The 27,193-nt window shown below is 37.0% G+C and overlaps 1 protein-coding gene across 4 annotated transcripts in view; it reads left to right on the forward strand.

Annotated features, from left to right (window-relative positions):
• Nucleotides 1-27,193, forward strand: part of ERBB4 (erb-b2 receptor tyrosine kinase 4) — a 1,231,440-nt gene that overhangs the window by 837,075 nt on the left and 367,172 nt on the right. For all 4 annotated transcript variants that reach the window (XM_070387158.1, XM_070387172.1, XM_070387165.1 and 1 more), the window contains exon 5: nucleotides 24,704-24,769. In XM_070387158.1, the coding sequence (XP_070243259.1) occupies nucleotides 24,704-24,769 (66 nt within the window). The remainder of the gene's footprint in view (nucleotides 1-24,703; nucleotides 24,770-27,193) is intronic.

Consider the following 27,193-nt stretch of genomic DNA (forward strand, 5'->3'; position numbering starts at 1 on the left):
TAAAGAACTGTATTTCTAATTCTTATAGAAAGTCTGTAAGGTATATATTAAGAGCTCCATTTGGGGTTGCTGAGAGTGATTTTAGCAGTGAGTGCTCACTGTCTTCAGGTGAATGGTTGAAGAGATCAAACTTTTATAAAATGGCAGGTCTCTGGGGTTCAAATTGTCCAGTTGAGGACAGCTATCAAGATTTTACTGTTTGAAATTATTTTAAATTTTAAGAAAATTTTTCACTATGGAAATATTTATTGAAAAAATCATCAGTTAACTAAAAGATACTATGAAAAAGGCTTTCACACTGTTCAGACAGAATGGAGAAAGGCCATGCAATCAGACTAATCAGCTTTTCTTTGAAGTAGTATCTCCTAGCATTTTTCAAAATGGAGAACTTTTGGAATCAGAGATCCTTAGCAATGAATGATGTCTTTTTTATTGGGGAAAAAAAGGTAATAAGAGCTACAGGCTTTGCTTGAACTGGGTAACAATCACAAAAATCCAATCAAAGTGATATAATAAAAAAATAAATTTTTCCTAATTGTCTTGTAGATGGATAAGTGGATAAGCAAAAAGAGGTATATACATACATACACATACTGCTTTAAAAAGGCAGGAAATTCTGACATATGCTATAAGCTGGATGAACTTTGAGGAATTTATGCTAAGTGAAATATACCAGTCATAAAAAAACATACCATAAGATCTTACTATATGCAATACTTAGGGTAGTCAAAAATCATAAAGACAGAAAATACAGTGGTGGTTGCAGGAGCTAGGAGTGCAAGAGATTAGGAATGATTTTTTATTTCAGAGTTATAAGATGACTTATACATAAGGGATAGATTGTGATGATTGTTGTCCAACAATATGAATGTATTTAATTCCCCGGACCTGTACACTTAAAAGGAGTTAAGATGGTAAATTTTATGTTATGCATATTTTTCTCAAGTAAAAATGTTTAAAATATAAATTTGGAAACATTCATGTAAAGTGACTATCAGTAAGAGAACTCTGGTTTTTTCCACATTTTTTATTCCATTTCTTCCGTAATTTCAAAAAATGTCCCCCTATGTAAAGCTTTGATTCATCCTGCTTTGTGAAGATTTGCAAATAACTCTAAGTCTGAAAGAATTAGGTGTAGGGATTGAAATGCCAGTTGGATAAAAATTGACTTAAATTTTCACAAATTTTAAGAGACTTATCTGGATAACCTAAGATACTGTGTGAATTCAAATAACAAGTACTTGGTTAGTGTGAAAGAGATTACAGAGCATTCCATAGCTGAGTTAAAAAAATAAATAAACCCTGTTTATATACTGGTGTTTGAAACAACTAGATAGAATTGAATAAAAATTGTACTGAATCCATTCAGTATTACTCTCTACTATTTTTCTCTATGGGCTTCCCTTGTGGCTCAACTAGTAAAGAATGTGCCTGCACTGTAGGAGCCCTGGGTTCAATCCCTGGGGTAGGAAGATTCCCCTGGAGAAAGTGAAAGTGAAGTCATTCAGTCGTGTCCGACTCTTTAGGACCCCATGGACTATAAGTTACCATGCTCCTCGGTCCATGGGATTTTCCAGGCAAGAGTACTGGAGTGGGTTGCCATTTCCTTCTCCAGAGGATCTTCCCAACCCAGGGATGGAGCCCAGGTCTCCTGCATTGTAGGTCTCCTGCATTTACCATCTGAGCTACCCACTCCAGTACTCTGGCCTGGAGAATTTCAAGGACTGTATAGTCTCAGTTCAGTTCACTACGGTCGCTCAGTCGTGTCCGACTCTTTGCGACCCCATGAACTGCCCCACACCGGGCTTCCCTGTCCATCACCAGCTCCCGGAGTTTACTCAAACTCATGCCCATTAAGTCAGTGATGCCATCCAACCATATCATCCTCTGTTGTCCTCTTCTCCTCCTGCCTTCAGCCTTCAATCTTTCCCAACATCGGGGTCTTTTCAAATGAATCAGCTGTTCGCATTAGATGGCCAAAGTATTGGAGTTTCAGGTTCAGCATCAATCCTTCCAATGAATATTCAGGACTATGGTGTCGCAAAGAGCTGGACATGACTAAGCGACTTTCACTTTCACTATTTTTCTTCAATTTGTTACGCTATAATGGGTTAAGAGTAATTATGTATGTGTCTGTATTCTGTTCTACAGCCATAATTTATAGATTTCCTTACCATTCACATGTTTATTCCTGTTTACTAATGAATTGATTATTGTTTTCATGAAACTCAATTGCAAAATTGAGTGGAATTTAAAGAACTTCCATTTTCCTTTTGTTCTCTAATTTCTCATCACTTAGAGAAAGCTAGGAAATTAAAGGAAGATGTTTATAAGTAACTGAAAATGACGTATTCAGGTTACCCCTTTCATACCATTAAAAAAAAAAAGAAGTTTTAGACATGTCTTCCCTCTCCTGTTGATTCCCCCTACTATGCCACTTTTATTTTAAAGTTCAGAGCAGAGGTAGGAGAGAGTCTGCTAGTTAAAGTGAAGGGTTGGGGCAGGGGAGCTGACATCCCTACAGTGAACTGGGGAAAGATGAATAAGGAGATCAAGCTGCTAACCCATTTAGCAATCTTTCAAGCCTAGATTGTTGCAGGCAGCCCTATGCAACTTTTACTTAATTCTTTGCTGCCTGGCAAGAACAAATTATGTTCTATTTAGAGGTGATTCTTTTGGCAATTGTAGGTGCTCTTTCTAAGCAGGGAAGAGAAAATGGAAAGGAAATTATGCAGTGACATTTCTCTTAAACTTCTCCTTTAAGTATAAGTAAGAGAAATATATAAAAGGAATAAAAAAAAAACCTTGATTAAAAAATGTACAAAAGAAAGTCATCTCAAAATTAGATGTCCTGAGCATCTTCTTTTATTCTCCTAGCTTCTCACACTTTATTAAACTAAGATTTTTGTCTAGGTAGCTTTAAAAAATATATTCTCTGTGCAATCAGTTCAAATTCTATACCCAGGAGTAGAACACAACATCATAAGAGCTACCTATATGTCCAAGTTACTAGTTACTTTACTAATAATTATTACTAGTTATAATTTGCCAAAGTGTGTTTTCCAGAATGGAGATATTTGCTTTACCAGAAAAAAATACAATGATAAAACTAAAAGCTTTTAAGAGCAATAAAATGTTGGATAATCAACACTTCATTTCTAAATTTGAGTTATATAATTTTAAATATCAAATATTTTATTGAAAAAAATGTGCTGTGTATTTTTAATGGAATAAATACACATCTGTGGTTCCTTGTGGCTATATGATTGCCAGAGATCTTTATGTTTGTATGATTGACAGAGATCTTTATGGTTGTATGATTGACAGAGATCTTCCTCTTTGAATCGGTAGAGAAAAATAAATTAATATCATGCAGTTTTGTAGCATTCTTATGAAACGATGTTATTCCTATTAATCCACACAGCAGATTCAGACATTTTACCTGAGGGAGAAAAAAATATTATTTCATTAGTAGTAACAATTTAGAACAAGAGTATAATTCGTACATGCATGCTAAGTCATTTCAGCTGTGTCCAACTCTGCAACACTATGGACTGTAACCCACCAGGCTCTTCTGTCCATGGGATTCTCCAGGCAAGAATACTGGAGTGAGTTTCAATACCCCCCTTCAGGGGATCTTCCCCACCCAGGGATCAAACCCGTGTCTCTAATGTCTCCTGCACTGGCCGGCATAATCTTTACCACTAGCAGTATTTTTATATCCTATCCTAAATCTGGGGACTGTGATCAGCCTTCTTTTAGCTTCCCACTGCCATTTATAAGTAAATATGCCTATAATTCTGTGGGGATAGAAAGTGGAATGGGGAAGGGCACTATTTTTAAATTAATTTTTATTGGAGTATAGTTGCTTTCTTGAGAAGCGAATTGCAACCCACTCTAATATTCTTGCCTTGAGAATCCATGGACAGAGGAGCCTGGTTGGCTATAGTCCTTAGGGTCACAGAAAGTTGGACATGACTGAGCAACTAACACACACGTACACACACAGTTGCTTTACAGTGTTAGTTTATATTGTACAACAAAGTGGATCTGCTATATGTATAAATATACTCTTTTTTGGATTTCCTTCCCATTTAGGTCACCACAGAGCACTGAGTAGAGTTCCCTGAACTATGTAGGTTCACATTTGTTGTTGTTGTTCAGTTGCTAAGCCACATCTGGCTTTTTGTGAGCCCATGGAATGCAGCACGCCAGACTCCTCTGTCCTCCACGATCTCCTGAAGTTTGCTCAAATTCATGTCCATCAAGTTGGTGTTGCTATCTAACCATCTCATCCTTTGCTACTCCCTTTTCCTTTTGCCTCCAATCTCTCCCAACATCAGTATCTTTTCCAGTGAGTCAGCTCTTTGCATCAGGTGGCTTAAGTATCAGGTTCTCATTAATTATCTGTTTCATACATAAGGTCAATAGTTGATATATATGTTAATCCTAGTCTCCCAATTCATCCCACCCTTCTTTTCCCTACTTCATGTCCATACATTTTCTATTTCTGTTTTGAAAATAAGGTCATTTATGCCATTTTTCTAGATTCCACATGTATGCACTAATACACAATATTTGTTTTTCTCTTTCTGACTTACATCACTCTATATGATAAGACTCTAGGTCCTTCCATGATTCTACAAGGACACGTTTTTAATGTTCTTGACATCCACCAGTAGGACCCTTCACCTTACTCATGGAATGGTGGTGGTGGTTTAGTCACTAAGTCATGTCCGGCTCTTGTGACCCCATGGGCTGTAACCTGCAAAGCTCCTCTGTCCATGGGATTCTCCAGGAAAGAATACTAGAGTGGGTTGTCATTTCCTTCTCCAGGGGATCTTCCTGATCCAGGAATCAAACCCAGGTCTCCTGCATTGCAGGCAGACTCTTTACCAACTGAGCGATGCTACCTGTTCATTTCTCAGGTACCTCAAAGATTTTAGCTGTGTGCTGTGTGTTTAGTCGCTCAGTGGTGTCCAACTCCTTGCAACCCCATGGACTGTATGTAGCCTTCCAGGCTCCTCTATCCATGAGGATTCTCCAGGAAAGAATACTGGAGTGGGTTGCCATGCCATCCTCCAGAGGGTCTTCCCAACCCAGGGATCGAACCCAGGTCCCTGGCATAGCATTCCATGCAAATTCTTTACCATCTGAGCACAAGGGAAGTCCAAAGATTTTAGCAAGTGACTCCAAATCATCTCTTAACTCCATGCAAGTCATTCCCTAACTGACTTTGAATAAGTATTTGTAATATGCCAGCAAATTTGGAGAACTCAGCAGTGGCCTCAGGACTGGAAAAGGTCAGTTTTCATTCCAATCCCAAAGAAAGGCAATGCCAAAGAATGCTCAAACTACCACACAATTGCACTCATCTCACATGCTAGTAAAGTAATGCTCAAAATTCTCCAGGCCAGGCTTCAGCAATATGTGAACTGTGAACTTCCTGATGTTCAAGCTGGTTTTAGAAAAGGCAGAGGAACCAGAGATCCAATTGCCAACATCTGCTGGATCATGGAAAAAGCAAGAGAGTTCCAGAAAAACATCTATTTCTGCTTTATTGACTATGCCAAAGCCTTTGACTGTGTGGATCACAATAAACTGGAAAATTCTGAAAAAGATGGAAATACCAGACCACCTGACTTGCCTCTTGAGAAATCTGTATGCAGGTCAGGAAGCAACAGTTAGTACTGGACATGGAACAAGAGACTGTTTCCAAATAGGAAAAGGAGTACGTCAAGGCTGTACATAGTCACCCTGCTTATTTAACTTATATGCAGAGTACATCATGAGAAACGCTGGACTGGAAGAAACACAAGCTGGAATCAAGATTGCCAGGAGAACTATCAATAACCTCAGATATGCAAATGACACCACCCTTATGGCAGAAAGTGAAGAGGAACTAAAAAGCCTCTTGATGAAAGTGAAAGTGGAGAGTGAAAAAGTTGGCTTAAAGCTCAACATTCAGAAAACGAAGATCATGGCATCCGGTCCCATCACTTCATGGGAAATAGATGCGGAAACAGTGGAAACAGTGTCAGACTTTATTTTTCTGGGCTCCAAAATCACTGCAGATAGTGACTGCAGCCATGAAATTAAAAGACGCTTATTCCTTGGAAGGAAAGTTATGACCAACCTAGATAGCATATTCAAAAGCAGAGATATTACTTTGCCAACAAAGGTTCGTCTAGTCAAGGCTATGGTTTTTCCAGTGGTCATGTATGGATGTGAGAGTTGGACTGTGAAGAAGGCTGAGTGCCAAAGAATTGATGCTTTTGAACTGTGGTGTTGGAGAAGACTCTTGAGAGTCCCTTGGACTGCAAGGAGATCCAACCAGTCCATTGGATCAGCCCTGGGATTTCTTTGGAGGGAATGATGCTGAAGCTGAAATTCCAGGACTTTGGCCACTTCATGCGACGAGTTGACTCATTGGAAAAGACTCTGATGCTGGGAGGGATTGGGGGCAAGAGGAGAAGGGGATGACAGAGGATGAGATGGCTGGATGGCATCACTGACTCGATGGACGTGGGTCTGGGTGAACTCCAGGAGTTGATGATGGACAGGGAGGCCTGGCGTGCTACGATTCATGGGGTCGCAAAGAGTTGGACACAACTGAGCGACTGAACTGAACTGAACTGAATGATCTCATTAAACACCCTTGTGTACTAATATCTTGACCTCCTCAAATCTGTTGAACTTCCTCAGTACTTGCTCTGATCCTAACAAAACCAGGTCTTATTGTGACAAAGTTAAAGTTTGTATTCCTAGGTATGTTTTCATCTGTTTTCTGTGTTCTGTCCTCCTTTGTCCTACATGATTATTCTATTCTTGCATCTGTTAATATAAACTAATTACTTGATTATATCAGTTAAGAGTGTGTAATATGGAACCTATATTTCTGGGCTCCAATCTCAGGCCTGTCTAAGGCCTATTACTTAATGTATAATGTTTGGCAAGTTAATAATCTTCTCAGGCCTCAGCTTCCTCATCTGTAGTATTTTCCTTCTAAGGTTGTCATGAGAAATGAATAGCGTAGAACAAGGTCTGCTACATGATTAAAATGGTGCTATATCTAAACCATGACTAACTCTTTAATATGCTAGCTGATAAGGACTTCTCAAATGAAAACAATAGCTATATATGCAATAGTTTACAGATCATTAATTTTTTCTATAAATAATAACTCAGTTTTCAGATCTATCTATTAGTTCATCAACAAGAAACTCCATTGAAATATCTCATTGATGGAGTCCTATTTAAAAAGTATATTATAAAAAAAAAGTATATTATAAATCCATTAATCTTGAGAGGTAGTTTGTGTGTGTGAACTTCAAAGGCAAATTAATGAGAACATTTTACACCAAGACATTTTAGGCTTATTACTTACTATAAAGCTTTTGGGGTCACTTTCTTATAACAATCATCAATTTTAAAATCACATTTTCATTCCTTAGGCTTACAGTGGCATTTTAGAAATGTGCCTAGTTGTTAACGTGGTTGTTTTGATTTTAAGTACGAGGGCTTGGGGGAGAAAAAATATATATATGTATAAAAACAGCTAAGTCCCTTTGGCAGGTGAAAAAATGGTAGAAACATAAGATGATACTTCTGGCTATTATGCCTAAAAGAGTCTATTTAATGTAGTGCCATGGATCTACCTAATCTTTTCCAATATGTTACCCATTTTTCTTCGTTATCTGTCTCTGTGATGTCTCATCTCTCCAACTGACTGCTACAGGCTAGCAATCTGTAACAAACACTCATTCTCAATCTTTAGATATAATAAAAAAGGGAGACTACAAGATTAATGGCCCCAGCCATAATTATAAAGTCTCAAACCACAGATATTATAAGACCTTTCAAATTTTACTCAGGGTGGAAGAAGCTGGGTTATCACTATAGTGTGAAGATAATGGTCTCTTAATGAAGAAAATGTTGAGTTATTTGATCTGGGAATCTGACTGTGTTTTGAGTACTGTTAGGAACTGTGGAGAGGAAATTCTTTGTTCCCTTAAGGAGCTTGTAATAATTTCATCCATTTCAGTTGTCTCATGATAATACCTATTTCTTATTAATTCATGGGGGAGATAGCTCTATATTGGAGTTGTCAAGTAGAAGGCAGATGAGAACAGGATGCTCATGGAGACCATGCCATACACAGATATTGGGAATTTTATACTGTTCATCGTGAAATAGAACCTGTATATCACTTCTTAAGTAATGAGTACTCTGACAGGATATAAACAACAAATATGGGAATATTTGAGGTCTTCTTTTCCCACCTGCTCAAGCGTTCTGTGTCTCCCAGCCTGATCTTTCCAGTGCATTGGACCAAACTGTCCCTCATACCTACACATACACACACACACACACACACACACACGGACACACACACACACACACAAAGTCTCCCTCGAATGTTGTATTGTACACTTAGGATATAAGTGCATTAAAAAAAAAAAAATGGGCAGAGAATCATTTCACCAGAGATCTGGATGGAATAAAATCAATTTAGGGAGAATGTCAAAGTCAGTCAATGCCATAATAATAACACAATGAGAAAAGAGTAGATAATTGAAAGCTTTGTGATGGGAGAAGGCAGGAAGAGAGAGAGAGAGAGAGAGCTTGGAGGATAAGCTTGTAGTGAATGAAAGACTCAAGAGAGTGAGAGCTAATATTTAGAATTGTGGCCATGGGCAAAACTTTGGATCCCATTTAAAATACCCTTTGGGAGGAGTAAAGTTATTTCATGTGAATTTTGGCTGTTGAGCCATGCTTCTGAAATGTGAGACCACTCACAAACTGAACATGTACCCAGTCATGATTCCTTGGGGATCCCTTAGCACTCTGACTAGCTGTCTCAAAAATGAGCGTTATGGGATGGGCAGAGACCCCACCATCAATGAAATGTAATTGTCTGCAGTAATCCAAAGAATTGTGCCTCAGTGTGTTTCTCTTTTTGTCACATACTTTGAAATATTCTCTGCCCCCTCTCCCTCCTTTCATGTAACTGAGCTGAAATATTCAAGAGTGTGATATTCCAGTAGTAGAGGGAGATTTAACTGCTTTGGGATTGTTAGTAACATTCCTGTTGATACTGTGGCTTCTCAGTGCTTGCAGAGACCTCTGAAACCCACTGTTCCTGTCTACAAAGCTTGTCAAAGTTCCTAAGATGTCACACGTTCCCTCTTTCCCATAGCTTGATTGTAATACCTCACTGATCATTTCGACTGTCTGCATAAACATGTCTGTCTCCAGATTACTTCGTTTGTCTTCTGTATTACCTCTGCTGACCGTCTCCATCTCTGTCCTTCTTTGTTTTTCTTTATATTTTTATATACAATATTGTGAGGGAGGGAGAAAGGAGATAATATGGATTGATGCTTATTGCATGCCAGGTACTTTAGATTTATCATTCAACTTAATCACCTCTACCATATATAGGAAGCAAGTATCATCATCTGTATTTTATAAATGAGGAAAGTCAACTCAGGTAGTTTGTTGCCTAAGGTCCCATTCAACTGTTAAATAGTGAAAACTGAACATGGGATTGATATGTCCACACTGCTATATTTAAAATGAATAACCAATAATGACCAATATGGCACAAAGGAATTCTATTCAATATTAAATAATAACCTGATTTAGTCTTTTTTGGGAAAAGCCTTGGAGAGAGAGAACAGAGGAGCCTCATGGGCTACAGTCCATAGGATCGCAGAGTCAGACAAGACTGAAGCAATATATATATTCATATATATATCAGCAAGATATATATATATATATATATATATATACACATATATCAGTTCAGTTCAGTCGCTCAGTCGTGTCCGACTCTTTGCGACCCCAGGAATTGAACTGCTTAATTGAACTCCGTGGACAGAGGAGCCTGGTGGACTAAGTCCATGGTGGCAAAGAGTTGGAGACGACTGAGCAACTAAAATGTTTGCACTTGTTTTCTAGAAACTGATATTTGATATCTTAAAAAATGAACAAATCATTTGTACTTATTAAAAAAACTGAATGCAGATAAAAATGACTTCAGTTAAGTTCAGTTGCTCAGTCGTGTCGGACTCTGCAAACCCATGAACCACAGCACGCCAGGCCTCCTTGTCCATCGCCAACAGCCAGAGTTTATCCAAACTCATCCATTGAGTCGGTGATGCCATCCAACCATCTCATCCTCTGTCGTCCCCTCCTCTAGTGCTCAATCTTTCCAAGCATCAGGGTCTTTTCAAATGAGTCAGCTCTTCGCATCAGGTGGCCAAAGTATTGGAGTTTTAACTTCAACATCAGTCCTTCCAATGAACACCCAGGACTGATCTCCTTTAGGATGGACTAGTTGGATCTCCTTGCAGTCCAGGGGATTCTCAAGAGTCCTCCCCAATACCACAGTTCAAAAGCATCAATTCTTCGGCGCTCAGCTTTCTTTATAGTCCAACTCTCACATCCATAACATACATGACTACTGGAAAAACCATAGCCTTGACTAGATGGACCTTTATTGACAAAGTAATGTCTCTGGTTTTTAATATGCTATCCAGGTTGGTCATAACTTTCCTTCCAAGGAGTAAGTGTCTTTTAATTTCAAGGTTGCAGTCACCATCTGCAGTGATTTTGGAGCCCCAAAAAATAAAGTCAGCCACTGTTTCCAGTTTCCCCATCTATTTGCCATGAAGTGATGGGACCGGATGCCATGATCTTAGTTTTCTGAATGTTGAGCTTGAAGCCAACTTTTTCACTCTCCTCTTTCACTTTCATCAAGAGGCTTTTTAGTTCTTCTTCACTTTCTGCCATCAGGGTGGTGTCATCTGCGTTTATTGATATTTCTCCCTTCAATCTTGATTCCAGCTTGTGCTTCTTCCAGCCCAGAATTTCTCATGATGTACTCTGCATATAAGTTAAATAAACATGGTGACAATATACAGCCTTGACGTACTCCTTTTCCTATTTGTATCCCAAAGAAAATGACTTCAGAACTTATGTTTTCTGCATTTTAGCAGGAGTTATAGGAACAGAGTGAAGTAAATGACAGTATTGTAAACTGGTTATATGCACAATAGTATTTTTGAATAATAGATTTTTCAGTATTCTATCTTCTCTAAACTGTGGGCTATAATTTTCTGGTACAAAAAGTGCTGTCATAATAATTGCTAAAATGTATTTATGTTTAACTTACAATCATTTTATTGCCATTTACAGTTGAATCAATAAATAAACAGTAGAATCAAAGTAAATGTCAATTAGAAATTTAAAAATGGACAGGAACAAAAAATTTTGACACAAGCACACTAAGTGACATGCTATCAAGGAGCTAATATCTTCTTCCATTTAAAGGGTGCTTTCTGTTTTCTTATGGATAAAATGTAACAAATTGTAGTACTTAAGGTGCTATTGTATAAATTAAATGAAATACTACGTGTAAAGTACTCCGTCTACTATTTAGAGTGTAGAAAGTGCTTAATAAATTGTAGATGATGTGGTGAGGTTGATGATGTTGATGATGATATCTAGATTGAATTATACAACACAGTGTAAGCCTTAATGTGTAAAATAAACAGTTAAGTACAAAAAGCAAAAAAAAAAAAAAAAAAACACATAGAGAAGTTAACTAACGTAACTAAGGAACTAAGAAATGACACACTAGTACCAGAGAGAGAACTGAAATTCTTCCCTGTCCCATGCCAGGTAGACTCTGTGTATGTGTGTATCTATCTATTGATATTCACATGAAATACTGATTTAGAACTACACATGGCAGGAATTTACACTGATCCTATTAAATCTCTTATTGTTACTTTTGGCTCATTTTATCTTCCAAGTGTTTTTAAAATCTTAACTTTTATCCTGTGTGTGAACAACCACTGCTTTGTCCAGACTTGTGTCATTTTCAAAAACAGCAAGCATATTCCATTGTTTTATCCAACTCAGTGATGAAAAGGTCAAATATGATAGGTATGTACAGAGGCCTTTGACACACTGCTAGAACCAGCACATAAATCTAGGCCTGCCAGGACATCAATTGTTTTATCAAGTCTTCTGATACATACACCAGGCATCTACAGATCCACACATCAGTGTCAGATTCCATCAGTGTTTTCCAGAAGCATATAAAAAAGGACATAGGTAAGTTCTTTCTGATATCCAGATCATCCCTCCATAAATCCCTCCATCCTCTATAAATCCTCTTTAAAATAAGGCAGGAAATTAGTGATATCCTTTTAATGTGTATTTTTTTTAAATATATGTACTGATCTCCTACATACCCTGCTGCTGCTGCTGCTGCTGTGTCGCTTCAGTAGTGTCCGACTCTGTGCGACCCCATAGACGGCAGCCCACCAGGCTCCCCTGTCCCTGGGATTTTCTAGGCAAGAACACTGGAGTGGGTTGCCATTTCCTTCTCCAATGCATGAAAGTAAAAAGTCAAAGTGAAGTCGCTCAGTTGTGTCTGACTCTTAGCAACCCCATGGACTGCAGCCTACCCGGCTTCTCCATCCATGGGATTTTCCAGGCAAGAGTACTGGAGTGGGGTGCCATTGCCTTCTCTGCCTACATACCCTAAGTGTTCCATAAAGCTAAAAGGTTAATTGAATTATAGTATGTCCATATGATGGGAGATAAATACAGCCAAAAAAAAAAATCACATTTGTTTAATGTCACTTCAAAATATACAGTATAAAATATGAAATATGTCTGCTATGAAAATAGCAGATTACAAAACTATGTACAGTATTTTATTAATTTATAAACTATATATATAAGTATATATAATGCAAAAAATGAAAAACATCAAATGCAAAGTTTATGGATGATATGTATCTTATTTTATATTTTCTGAATTTTAAATAGTTTGAATTTGAACATGTGTTAGAAGTAAAATCTAGAAAATCCATCTGAAATATTTAATATAAATAATGTAGGTAAGAGAAGACCTCATTGAGAGGTGGCATCTAGGAAAAACAAGAGAGCAGGTGAACCATTTGACTACAAGCTATCATAGAAAGAGAAGTCCAGGGAAGAAAAGCATAAAAATTCTAAGTGAGTCATGCACTTTGTTTATCTTCTAGAAACAACAGGAGTGAGAGTGAGAGGAGTGAACCAGGAAGGGAATAGCAGGAGGTAAGGTTATGGAGGCCTGGAAGAGAGGACCAAATATTCTCAGATCTCAACGACCATTAAAAGGAACTTGGGCTTTTACTTTGAGAAAAATGGGAAGTTATTGGAATTTGACCTGGTCTAAGAACATCATGTGACTCAGTGGCAAGAATCCACCTGCAATGCAGGAGATGCAGGTTTGAACCCTGGGTCAGGAAGCTCCCCTGGAGAAGGAAATGGCAACCCACTCCAGTATTCTTGCCTGGGAAATCCTATAGACAGAGGAGTTTGGCAGGCTACAGTACATGGGGTCACAAAAGGGTTGGACACAATTTAGTGAATAAACAGCACCACACAAGCTAATATATTGAGAAGAGATGGTAAAGAAGCCAGAGCAGAAACTAGGACACCAGTTTGGAGGCTATGGCATTAATCCAAGCAAGAAATAATAGTGGTTTAGTGATGCGTGGTAGAAAATGATTGGACACTTAGATGTACTTTAAAGTTAGAATCAACTGGATATGCTAGTGAATTTGGATCTGGATATGACAGAAAAAGAGTTTCTGAAAATGACTTCAAAATCTAATGAATCTCTAAAAAGGTTGTGTTGCTATTGTCTGAGACGGAGAAGGCTTTACAGGGATAAATTTTTGGTGGGGGTGGGAAGATCAGGGATTAAATTTTGGACATGTAAATATTCAAACTTTTGCTAATCATACAGATATAGACATTTTACAAAGGGTTACAAGCATAAAACTCCAGGTTCCACGTGGTCTGGATATGTAAATTTTAGAGAATTTAACGTATTAGGATTATATGAGGATTAACTGTGTTAATATACATAAAATTTTTAGAGCATTCCTAAAAATTTCAACCACATAAGGCTGATCAAGCTGGACACTGCAGACCTCCAAGGGAATATCTAAATAGACTACACTCTATATAGGATGAAGGATGCTTTGGGATGTTCTTTGTAGCCTGGCTGGTTCGTTATAAGTGCTCATAAATCTACTGATTATCACTATCATTGATTGCAAATAACAGACATATCTAAATATATTCTTTTAAGTCTGCTAGTAAGGTCCTTAGTTCAGACTTAATCTTATTATATGTTTAGTATGACATTTGACATTGATTGGAACTAATTCTGTTCCTCAATGGGGGGAATTCTATTTTATGTTCGCAGCTATGAACAGGGATAATTGATACTTTATAATTGCTTAATTTGATAGAAATCTTTGCCATTATCAAATATGAAAGCTTTCAGTTTTTCAGGAAATTTTAAAAAAGTATTATAATGTGAATCATCATTGTTATTGATAGTATGATTTTTCCAAAACCATAGAAAAATAAAAAATCAAGGGAATATGTTGGCTTCTTTGCTATGGTTCTCTTTAAAGTTTGTCTCTGTTGGTTATAGTAGTCTACAGAAGTTTAAAGGTATGCTGGGAAAATATAAAATATACAGAATAGTAGTATCATAGATAGCATTGTATCAGACCTTTCCATTCAATAAGAAATTAAATTTCTTTAGGAAGAATTCCTTTAGTCTATTCATTTGACATATTATGTATTAGATTACTTCTGTCAGTCACTCTTAAGATCACATGAGGCTATGGATGTAAAAAGTAACAATCTTATGTTCTAAATAGGTTATCATCAAATTTCTCTTTGACACTGAAATTTGTGTAGATCAGTCCATTCTCTTAGATTCTGTAGATAGAAACATCTGAACTCAACATGCTAATAGAGTACCTGGTTTCCATTATTATGTATGATTTAAAGAGGTTTTGAAAAATGATACTCTTATCAGTTTTCCCACCTCACTTTCCCCAGGCTTCTATTTGTACCTGCTGCTCCTGCTGCCGCTGCTAAGTCGCTTCAGTCGTGTCCGACTCTCTGCGACCCTATAGACGGCAGCCCACCAGGCTCTGCAGTCCCTGGGATTCTCCAGGCAAGAACACTGGAGTGGGTTGCCATTTCCTTCTCCAATGCATGAAAGTGAAAAGTGAAAGTGAAGTCGCTCAGTCGTGTCTGACTCTTAGCAACCCCACCAGGCTCCTCCATCCATGGGATTTTCCAGGCAAGAGTACTGGAGTGGGGTGCCATTGCCTTCTCCGATTTGTACCTGGGGTTTCTGCTATTATCATACCTATGCTAGACTGTGTTTACAGAAGACCTCAGAAGAAACAAAAATTTGCTAAGTAGGCTCAGTATTATGAAACCTTTGCACTTCTGTGTGCCATACTAACTGCTCAGTCTATCAGCTATTCCTCTGTAATCCTCTCTGAGATGGTAATGGACTTGGAGATAACTGTGTGCTTTAGTGGTCATAGATTTGTCCTAGGTTGCTGAACTTATGGAGAAAGGGTGGATAGAAGTGTTGAAGAATGAGCTTGATATATTTCAACCCTTTTGTCAAAAATTACTCTTGATCACATAATAGATATGTTACTCTCAACCCTTTGACTTAGGTTGCTTGAAATGAATAACATGATGCTACTTATAAAAATGTTAATGAGGTTGACACGACTTACTTCTTTTTCAATACAGTAATTAGTAAAACAATTAAACATCAAGTCTTGATTTAATTTGCTGCTAGGTGAAGTGAAGTGTTAGTCACTCAGTTGTGTCCAATTCTTTGTGACCCCATGGACTGTACCCCACCAGGCTCCTCTGTCCATGGGATTTTCCAGGCAAGAATGCTGGAATGGGTTGCCATTCCCTTCTTCAAGGAATCTTCTCAACCCAAGGATTGAACCCAGGTCTCCTGCATTACAGGAAGATTCTTTACTGTCTGAGCCACCAGGGAAGGTGAAGAATTCCATATATTTTTTTTTTTTTTTTAATTTTTAACTTTGTCTTTCTAGTCAGTGAAACTACCTGTTCAATTTTTTTCTGAAGAGCAAAATCTATAATAATAAAGTTTCCATTCAATAATTAACTTTCAAATCATAAAGATAGGAAGATTGAATTAAGACTATATGAAAATGTAAAGTCTATAGAGCAAATTGTGAGGATAAATAAACACATGACAGTGAAAACTGTCAGATAGGAATAAGGAAAATAGTAACATCTGATAAAAAGAGCAATTTCACATTACATTAATATCATTAAAACCTACTTATACATCATTTGTTGGAATCATCTTGTGACTTTACTATCATAAGTGTGATTTATAATTATTTAAATTTGAAAATAAAGGCTATGTATTTTCTAGAACTCCAGGGGGAACAAAAATGCAAATTAATGGAAATATATTCACAAATCAGAGTAAACACTGAAAATGAGAGATTGCTAGATTTTCACATTGTTTAATTCTGTACGTTTAGTTACCAAGCAGCTGATCAGATCTAATTGTCACAAAATATGGCCATGATGTTAGTAGAGTTTGGAATTATATGCCAAAGTATTATACTTTTATCTATATGCTTTGTTGTCGTGGATACATTATCCTTGGAATCCTTGGAATCGCTTTTTAAAAACGGCTTTCTATACCTCATTGCAGACTATAAAATCAGCATTTTGCACAAGCTACTCACATGTCAGCACTGACTTTTAGGAATCATACCCTGACACCTTCTTCTACCTTGCAAGTCAAATCACATCTTTTCCAAGCTCAAAAACCTTGACCAACACCATAACACCTGTGCAGAATAAACATCAACCAAGACTTTCAAGATGCTTTATAAGCTCATACTTCAACAACTATTTCTATGCAAATTGCTCAAGGGACCATAAAGTATTCATTATGGCCCCAAAGAGTTGTGCACATCCATGTCTCTGGGTCGTTGTTTAGGTTAACCATTCAGCCTGGAGTTCCTCTCCCTCCTCCTCCTTTCCTGCTGGACAAACAAGACAGCCAAGCCCAACTGAAATGCCCACCCCCTATGGAGATACTTTTTTAAAATCTTTTTTTCTCTATATTATGCATACCCATGTTTTGGATTATCATATTTATTTGCCTATATTCCTGCCTATTTCCTGGTCCTTGAAAGCTCCTTGAGGGCAGAGCACTGACTCATTCGCCTTTTTATGGTCTGGTCAAGAAAAGGAACTGGTTTAGCATAGACTTTCAAAAATGTTTCACTTTCCTTTTTTGAAATATATGGTCATAAAAAAGATACTGTTCTCTCACTCTTTCTCCAGTAAATGTAGTGTTAAGAGGTCAAGAATGGCAGTTTTTAAAAGAAATGAAAGAAGAATCCAGAGATGTAACGGCATCACCTTTTAGCAAGGGGCAGTTTGGGAATATAATCTTTTATGGTTGCCAGTGGCTTTATATTTTGCAACTCTTCAACTGTTCCAGCATATTACTTGCATAAGGCAGTACAAAGGTGCATATTAAATCCTGTCCCTGCTGTCAGGCAGTTTCACAAACAAGCAAAACTTCCAACATGAATTTATGACTCTTAAAATTATCAATGGATGTGAGTTTGTGTAAACTCCAGGAGTTGGTGATGGAGAGGGGGGAGGCCTGGAGTGCTGCAGTCCACGGGGTCACAAAGAGTCGGACATAACTGAGCGACTAAACGAACTGAACTGAAAATTATCAAAGTGGCTCAGGGACTCTAGCTGCTAAAAAAGAATACAAAAGCTACATTTTTAGTACCATCTGCTGGACAAGCATAAAAGATTAAATTTAGTCCTATTTGTTAACTTCTCAGTCACTTCAGTCGTGTCCTACTCTGTGACCCCATAGACTGTAGCCCACTAGGCTCATCTGTCCATAGGATTTCCCAGGCAAGAATACTGGAGTGGGCTGCCATTTCCTCCTCCAGGGCGTGAGCATGAGCATGATGAATAATGGACTGACAAACAGAGGTGATTGCCTGTGAATTGGAATCACACCTATATGCAATAATCAGCACTTATTTTTTAATTATTTCTTTTTTTTTAATGTTTGTATTTTTTTAATTTTATTTTATTTTTAAACTTTACATAATTGTATTAGTTTTGCCAAATATCAAAATGAATCCACCACAGGTATACATGTGTTCCCCATCCTGAACCCTCCTCCCTCCCCATACCATCCCTCTGGGTCGTCCCAGTGCACTAGCCCCAAGCATCCAGTATCGTGCATCGAACCTGGACTGGCAACTCATTTCTTACATGATATTTTACATGTTTCAATGTCATTCTCCCAAATCTTCCCACCCTCTCCCTCTCCCACAGAGTCCATAAGACTGTTCTATACATCAGTGTCTCTTTTGCTGTCTCGTACACTGGGTTATTGTTACCATCTTTCTAAATTCCATATATATGCGTTAGTATACTGTATTTATGTTTTTCCTTCTGGCTTACTTCACTCTGTATAATAGGCTCCAGTTTCATCCACCTCATTAGAACTGATTCAAATGTATTCTTTTTAATGGCTGAGTAATACTCCATTGTGTATATGTACCACTTTCTTATCCATTCATCTGCTGATGGACATCTAGGTTGCTTCCATGTCCTGGCTATTATAAACAGTGCTGCGATGAACATTGGGGTACACGTGTCTCTTTCCCTTCTGGTTTCCTCAGTGTGTATGCCCAGCAGTGGGATTGCTGGATCATAAGGCAGTTCTATTTTCAGTTTTTTAAGGAATCTCCACACTGTTCTCCATAGTGGCTGTACTAGTTTGCATTCCCACCAACAGTGTAAGAGGGTTCCCTTTTCTCCACACCCTCTCCAACATTTATTATTTGTAGACTTTTGGATTGCAGCCATTCTGACTGGTGTGAAATGGTACCTCATAGTGGTTTTGATTTGCATTTCTCTGATAATGAGTGACGTTGAGCATCTTTTAATGTGTTTGTTAGCCATCTGTATGTCTTCTTTGGAGAAATGTCTATTTAGTTCTTTGGCCCATTTTTTGATTGGGTCGTTTATTTTTCTGGAAACACAGCTCCACCCACCAGAACACCGACACAAGCTTCCCTAACCAGGAAACCTTGACAAGCCACCTGTACAAACCCACACACAGTGAGGAAACGCCACAATAAAGAGAACTCCACAAACTGCCAGAATACAGAAAGGACACCCCAAACTCAGCAATTTAAACAAGATGAAGAGACAGAGGAATACTCAGCAGATAAAGGAACAGGATAAATGCCCACCAAACCAAACAAAAGAGGAAGAGATAGGGAATCTACCTGATAAAGAATTCCGAATAATGATAGTGAAATTGATCCAAAATCTTGAAACTAAAATGGAATCACAGATAAATAGCCTGGAGACAAGGATTGAGAAGATGCAAGAAAGGTTTAACAAGGACCTAGAAGAAATAAAAAAGAGTCAATATATAATGAATAATGCAATAAATGAAATTAAAAACACTCTGGAGGCAACAAATAGTAGAATAACAGAGGCAGAAGATAGGATTAGTGAATTAGAAGATAGAATGGTAGAAATAAAGGAATCAGAGAGGATAATTATTTCTTAAAGTGACAGAAATGTTTTTTAAAATTTTTGTTTTATAGTCAGAATGACAGGAAATAGAAATATTAATTTAAATAACTACACTATCACTAAAGTGAATAGAAACATCAGGTTCTTATTTTTAAGTAGTGGATTTTTCCAAATAGTTTTAAAAGAATTATTACAATAAATAGTGAAAAAAAAAATGATGTAGTTGATTGAAACATGGAGATAGGCAGATTTTGATAACATTGGCAAAGGCTCAGTGCTCCTAAATGTTTCACCCATTTACATAAGCTAGTGTCTAGTTTCTCTTTTTTCCTGTCCTCCTTTTAAAAACAAACTACTGGAGAAGTAGTTTATAAAACGACGTGAGACTAAAATGTTATTGACATATTCAGTTTCTTTTCCCCATCGAATCAGGCATCCTGTGGTACTGCTCATCTGAGCATAGACGACAGAAAGAAGGTTTGGAGTAAGACAATAAGCTATAGTTAAAGTATTAGCATTTCTGTTGGGACACAAACAATAAGAGGCCACGTTTATTCCCTCCACTGGAATGCTCTGGGCAGATCTCATTTTAGGTGTTACGTAGATAAATCATATATGAGGAACATAGTGGACTTTGGAGCTACCAGGCTTTCCACTGGGAATGATCCACCACAACCTGGCTTTGTCTAACTCTTTCTTCCTGAGCTGGGGGGTGGGGAGTGGCTATTGAAAAAATCAGATATATTGACTTCTTTTTTTAAACACATAGAGGTTGAACATCAGGTATAACATAACCAAAACCTTTTCCCTTCATAATAATGCTGAATTAAGCCTGAATTTTCTTAGAATAGTAACCATGTCTGTTTCAGCTCAATTCCAATATTTCTCATAGCCCCTGATACACAGATACAGAAGGTATTCAAGAAATACTTAACGAATAGATGGATGAGAGGAAAATAGGAAAAAAAAGTTAGCAGAAATTTTTTCCCCAGTTCTGGATGAATAATTACTAAGGAGACATTTCTGGGCAGCAAAAATGTTGGGGAAAAAAAGCTAAAAACAGATTTTTTAAAAAAATATTAGACATAATAGCCCCTAAAACTACCTGCATCATGTTGCAAATTTGTGTCTGACTCTTTGCGACACCATGGACTCTCTGTCCATGGGATTCTCCAGGGAAGCATATTTAAGTGGGTTGCCATTTCCTTTTCCAGGGGATCTTCCTGACCCAGAGCTCAAACCTGCGTCTCCTGCCTTGGCAGGAGGGTTGTTTACCACTGAGCCACCTGGGATGCTCCCTAAAACTACATTACTCAGTTGCCTGCAAGAATCAAACCAAGTTAGCCCAAGTGCTGAATATCACACAGTTTTGAAAACCCAAAAGCTGAACTGCTGAGTGCCTGAACGGATACCAAAAGGCTCAGAGATCTAGAAACAGTGAAATAAGGACAGAGCAGAAGGAGCAGCCATTGATTCAGGAGCAGCAGTCAATTCACGGTCTCCAGCACACTTATCATTATAGAACTTGAAATGTGTGGGCAAAGTGATCACCTTCATTTGGTTTCCAAAAGGGATGGAGGGAATCCAAGTCTGAGTAAAACCTTGGAAAAGAAGCATTGTTAGGTTCCTCTTTTAGGAGTGATTAATATATTTGTTTTTATGAGTGAAAAATGGAAACTACCAAATAAAATGTCTTAACAGCACATAGACATCATAGATAAATTATTAATATTTAAAACTTCTGTGTGTGTGCAGGCACTATATCACTTATGCCCAACCAAATGGGTCTTGCCATCACATTTTGATAAGAATCATAAACAAAATTTCTAGTAATACTTCTTTTATATTAAATATGAGAGTAGGCCTTGAAATGGTAAATTGAAACTGCAAGAATAAGATTAAAAAATATGTAATCCAATTAAAGGGGATCCATTGAATATTTTAACATGTCTAATGTTACTCAGCATATTTTAACAGCTACAGATAGTTGTTCATTCACAATAAATAAAGCTAAATATTTTATTAGAACCAAACACTATTAGAGAAGTCATAGATTAAAGGATAGATCATCCTCTGCTTCAGACAATTAACAGACTACTTAATGGGTCAATTTAAAGGATTTTAACAAATCTAAAGAAAGACATTAACATTTTAAACCACTTTCTCAAAAAAGTTTGTACTCAGAAAAAGTTTACAATACTTTCCATTTTGTCTCACAGTCCTTTCTAATTTCCGCTGGTATAAATCAATTTAGATTTATTAGCTTTATACAAAAGAACTCCAGTCAGTTTTTAATAATAATTATCATTATCACTGATTAAAGTTATATTGTTCAGGCCAGATGGAGTTCTTTTCCTGTCAGCTAGAATGAGCTTGCATTATGTAGTTATAATGTGTTTGGATTTAAATAAACAGATGGCAGAGTGACGGGATATTTTATGCTGGTGATGTCAGTAGCAGCACTTCACAAACAGAATTGCTTTAAATAAACTCCATTGGGGCCAGGATCTTGATACTGTTAAGAGTGTGGCTGGGACTGAGCTTAAGTGTTATATTAATTTGAAAATAGTGCTATTCACCTGTGGAAGAGTAGACCAGTAGGTCTGAGGTTCAGCCTTTGAAAGGTATCTGCTGAATCTGTCCCTTTCCTGTGGCAGCCTTTAACATGCTAGGTCCATACAGTCTCACAAAGAGAGACAAGAACAAACAGACAAACAAAAATGCCCCAGTTGTAAGAACTTCCACATCCAAAAAGAAATAAAAATTAAAGGAAGAGTTAAAAACTGTGGGTCAAGGAAAGATGGAAACCTTTGATATAACCTTATTCCATAATTTTTACAATGTAGTTAGCTATGTTAAAATGAACATCTTGAATAGGCATATAGCCATTCACAATTTATATTAGGAAATTAACAATAAAGGTTTAATAGACAGTGTGTTATAGAAAGGAGAAGGCAATGGCACCCCACTCCAGTACTCTTGCCTGGAAAATCCCATGGACGGAGGAGCCTGGTAGGCTGCAGTCCATGGGGTCGCTAAGAGTTGGACACGACTGAGTGACTTCACTTTCACTTTTCACTTTCATGCACTGGAGAAGGAAATGGCAACCCACTCCAGTGTTCTTGGCTGGAGAATCCCAGGGACGGGGGAGCCTGGTGGGCTGCCGTCTATGGGGTCGCACAGAGTCGGACACAACTGAAGCGACTTAGCAGCAGCAGCAGCAGTGTTATAGAAAAGCTTTTATCTTTGATAAATTTTCATGTCCACTTTTCCCTAAAGATAAGCCCATTCCATATCCTTGTACTCACAAAAGTTTGGAGTGAACCTATGAAATTCAACAGCAAACTTCAAGGAAAATCATTATACATGATTTCTTCTAGCTAATATTCTTTTGTTGTGATTGTAGGGAATTTCTCTGTGGGACAGCTTTTTTCACGGAGGCCAGTACCCATAGTAGCATCATCATTAAAAGGAAAATGAGGCCACAGGAAATAAAGGCTGATATTTGAGAAAGAAAGTAGTATCAATAAAAGTTTTAGAAGAGGATATTAGAAAAATAATTGAAATTAAACTTTCCAAAATAAACTAATTCTTTTCAATGCTTGAAATATTTATATAAAGGTGTTGGTCTGCAAATTGGCACCGGTACATAAAGGGTAAGGAGAGATGGAAGAAAGAGGCAGCCCACACCAGAGTTGTAGGTGACGAGTTTCATAAGCTAGGGGACTTATGTATGAGACTTGTCTTGGGCAGCAGCAAGATAAGTAGATTTCAGCATCCGCCTGTCAGAGTCTTAAAAATTTGCATCAAGGTCTTAACTAAATTTGGTCACTTACTCAGTCCAGATGGTCTCAACAACACCTTTCTCTCTCAGGGCTATGTCCTTGAAACAGCTGCTCGCATGAGAATGGTCAGAGGGACATACATTTCAAGGACAGGGGAGCAGGTGAGAAGCTTCTGATTGCCCAGGTTCAGCTTACAGGTCAAGTCAGACACAACCTCTGAATGTCCCTCTCCACAGGGATATAGCTAATATCGTTTCATAACTATAAACGGAAAATAACCTTTAAAAATTGTGAATCGTTGTGACATACACCTGAAACTTATTAATACTGTACATTAATTATACCGCAAGAAAAAGTTTTAAAAAGACAAAGTGCAAACTGATGGTTACCAAAGGGGAAGGGGGAGGGATAAATTAGGAGTTTGGTATTAAAATATACACTGCTGCTGCTGCTGCTAAGTCACTTCAGTCGTGTCCGACTCTGTACGACCCCATAGACAGCAGTCCACCAGGCTCCCCCGTCCCTGGGATTCTCCAGGCAAGAACACTGGAGTGGGTTGCCATTTCCTTCTCCAATGCACGTAAGTGAAAAGTGAAAGTGAAGTCGCTCAGTGGTGTCTGACTCTTCGCGACCCCATGGACTGCAGCCCACCAGGCTCCTCAGTCCATGGGATTTTCCAGGCAAAAGTAGTGGAGTGGGAAAATAAACACACTATATAAAAAACAGATAACAAGCCAGGACTTTCTGTATAGTGTAAAAGTGATACTCAAATCTTGTAAAAACCTGTGATGAAAGAGAATGTAAAATACATACAGACATATTTGTACAACTGAATCTCTTTTCTGTATACCTGAAACTAATACAACATTGTAAATCAGCTATATTTCAATAATTTTTTAAAGATATAAAAGACCTTTGACAAAAAGAGATACTCTAAATTATGTAAACAACCTTTGTTCTGAAGGTTTATCCTATGTTTGTAATATATTTTTGTTTTCATAGACTCCACTTTCTTTTAAACTATTGATTTAATCCTTAATGTCTGTTGATATTAGTGGGCTGTGAACTTTTGAATTTATATCAAATAGAATAGATCAGTAGAATAAAAATATTCAGTAGTCGAAGTAAAGCTTATTTCATGTAAATATTTACTTCTGACTATACAGGAGCATTCACAAAGTCATGTATTTCCTTTTCTTGTAAAATGATGAGAGGATTTTGAATATCAAGAGATTGTATTTCTCTGCTTCATATGTATTTGACATTCAAATTTTGCTATTTAAGTGGGCATTTTATGAGCTATGTTTCAACTCTAGTATGACATAAAAATCCTCATAAAGAAGTAGGAATATTTCCTTTGAGATGTTAGCTCCTAGTCAGAGTGAAAGATTAAAGATTATAATACACACATGCTTTTTCCTATTCTACAGGTGGACGTTGCCATAAGTCCTGTACTGGCCGATGCTGGGGACCCACAGAGAATCATTGCCAGACTTGTAAGTGTTCAACACTGTTTAGAAAACATAGACTTGAAATGGTCAAGTAATTTTAATAATTGAAGCTTTTCACGCTTCTGGTTATCAGAAACCTGAAAATGAGCTTTGCTTCTGTGTGGTAGACTAGTTTCTATATAAGTAACCTGCCTAATTTCATTGCTTTCAAGTGAAACATAATCATTTCTCATATTTCTTTGTGGTTTCTGGATTAATGATACAGCACAGATGTGGTGATATTAACAATGACTTCAGAGTCTGTACATCAGAGGAAGTAGGAAATACAAATGTATACAAAATGATAATTAACTGAATTTCAGGTTAACTGACTATTTCAGTGCTTTTCCCAAATAGTAACCTGACTATCCATTCACTGGAGAAAGAAAAAATGAAAAGGATACTGTGTACGCGCTCTGTTCTTGGCACAGAGATAAAAACTGTGTGAATTATAAATATAGATTCACTGTTAAACACAATGTATCTTGCCCTTAGTGTGTATTATTTTTTGTATTAGTTAGTAAGATAAATATGAGGATGATATCTTAAATATTTTAAGATATTTAAAACAAAGTATACTGAACATAAAGACAAATATCTAATGTTTTAACATTCTTAAAGTTGTGATGCTTAAATCAGCACTGAACTTTTGCTAATCTTAAGGACAAATGTTTTCTTTTAAAAGAAAACACAAAATGCTCCACATAAATGGTAAAAAATTATTCTTCCTGCTATAATAACAACAGCTGAAATAATAAATGGAAAAGAGTATGGAGGCTATTTGAAATGTATTTCTTTTTTTAGCATAGAAAACACAGAAAATATTATTTAAAAATTTGAACATACAAATATTAGATATTGTGGAAATTTCTAATACTGTTGGATGAAAGTGTAGACTTAAGTTATTTAAGAAAAGCAATGTTTTATGGCAGCAATGTTTTGGCAAGAATTTTAAGCAGAATTCTAAAGTAATATTAGATTACTGTGTGAAATGCATTCACTGTGATAATGGACGAAATGTTTTAATGGCATCCTAAAAATACAGGAGAGCCTCACTCTACATGTCCCAAGCAAAGAACAATTATTCAGCAGACAATGTTAATAACACCAAAGGTTAAGAAGTCCTATAATAGATAATTAATCCAGGCTGGGCCAATCAGATTCTCTTTCTAGAGAATTTGAACTTGGGATCGACAGGTGCTGGTTACACCATATCAGAAACTTAAAGAGAGATTAAACTTAGTTGAGATGTCTGTTTTGGAGCCATGTCTATTAATGAGAAGGAGAAATAACCAGTCCTCAGTGACACCTAAAAATAAATCAGCCATGCAGAGGCAAAGGATAATTGGAGAGAGAAAGATTTTGACCATTTTTGCTTCCTTGTTCTCTGGTCTTGCTGATGTCCAAATGTACTTCTTTCTTTGGGGACCTTAATAAATGCAATGTTCTAATACATTTGAACTAGTTTTGTTACTTGCCACCAAGTTGGGGTGGTAGGGAGTCTTTAGTAAGACAGTTATCAAGCCATAGCTCATGTTATCAAATCATTTAATTCACCTAATTTTCCAGTGTGGAAATTAAGCTCACTATAATAATGTAAAATTGGCTTAATGGTCACTGTGCCTACTCCACAGAGACTATCAAATTTAAATTCAGGAAACATTTACTTATATCTGATACATGCAGACTCAAATTTTAGAATAGTATTCATTTGCATGGATTTTTATAGTTTATAAAATATTTCCATTTTAAAATTTATTTTCATAATATTTCTATTATTTAAAGAAGTCAATTATCATTAACCTCATTCCACAATCGGGGAAATGTAAACAGAGGAAATATTTAAGAGAGTTGTTAAATTTACACAGGTAATACCTGAGATTTCAACCTAAATATCCTGAACCTAAGAATAATACTGTTTCCTGTATACCATATTGCATAGCAGTTTAGGGGACAAGGACACTGGATTTATAGTCAGCCAGATGATAAAAATCTCAGTTGTTTCCACTTTCTAGCATGATAAAGTGATTTAATTTTTCTAAACCTCAGTTACCGTATCTATAAAATGGAGATATTAAACTTACCTCAGAGGGTTACTTCTTTGGAATCAAATTCAATGCAATAATAATGTGATTGATATGTTTAAATATTTTTGCTATATACTAAGGACCTAGTAAATAATAGATAATATTATAATAAACTAAAAGAGATACTGTTAGAAAACTTAATCCAACTTAAATCTGAGTGAATGCATGTCAGAGCAAAACTGCAGACCACTTCTGCCTTGTGAATGATACTGACATAGATGACTGGGGAATAAATAGCAAAAACACTGGAATGAAGAGAAGGCTGCTTGCCCTTATCACTTACTTCTGTTCTCTGTTTCCTCCTTTGAGTCACTTGAAAGATAAATTACATATCCATATTTAT

This window comes from Bos mutus, chromosome 2 (genome assembly GCF_027580195.1).
Source record: "Bos mutus isolate GX-2022 chromosome 2, NWIPB_WYAK_1.1, whole genome shotgun sequence".
NCBI lineage: Eukaryota > Metazoa > Chordata > Mammalia > Artiodactyla > Bovidae > Bos > Bos mutus.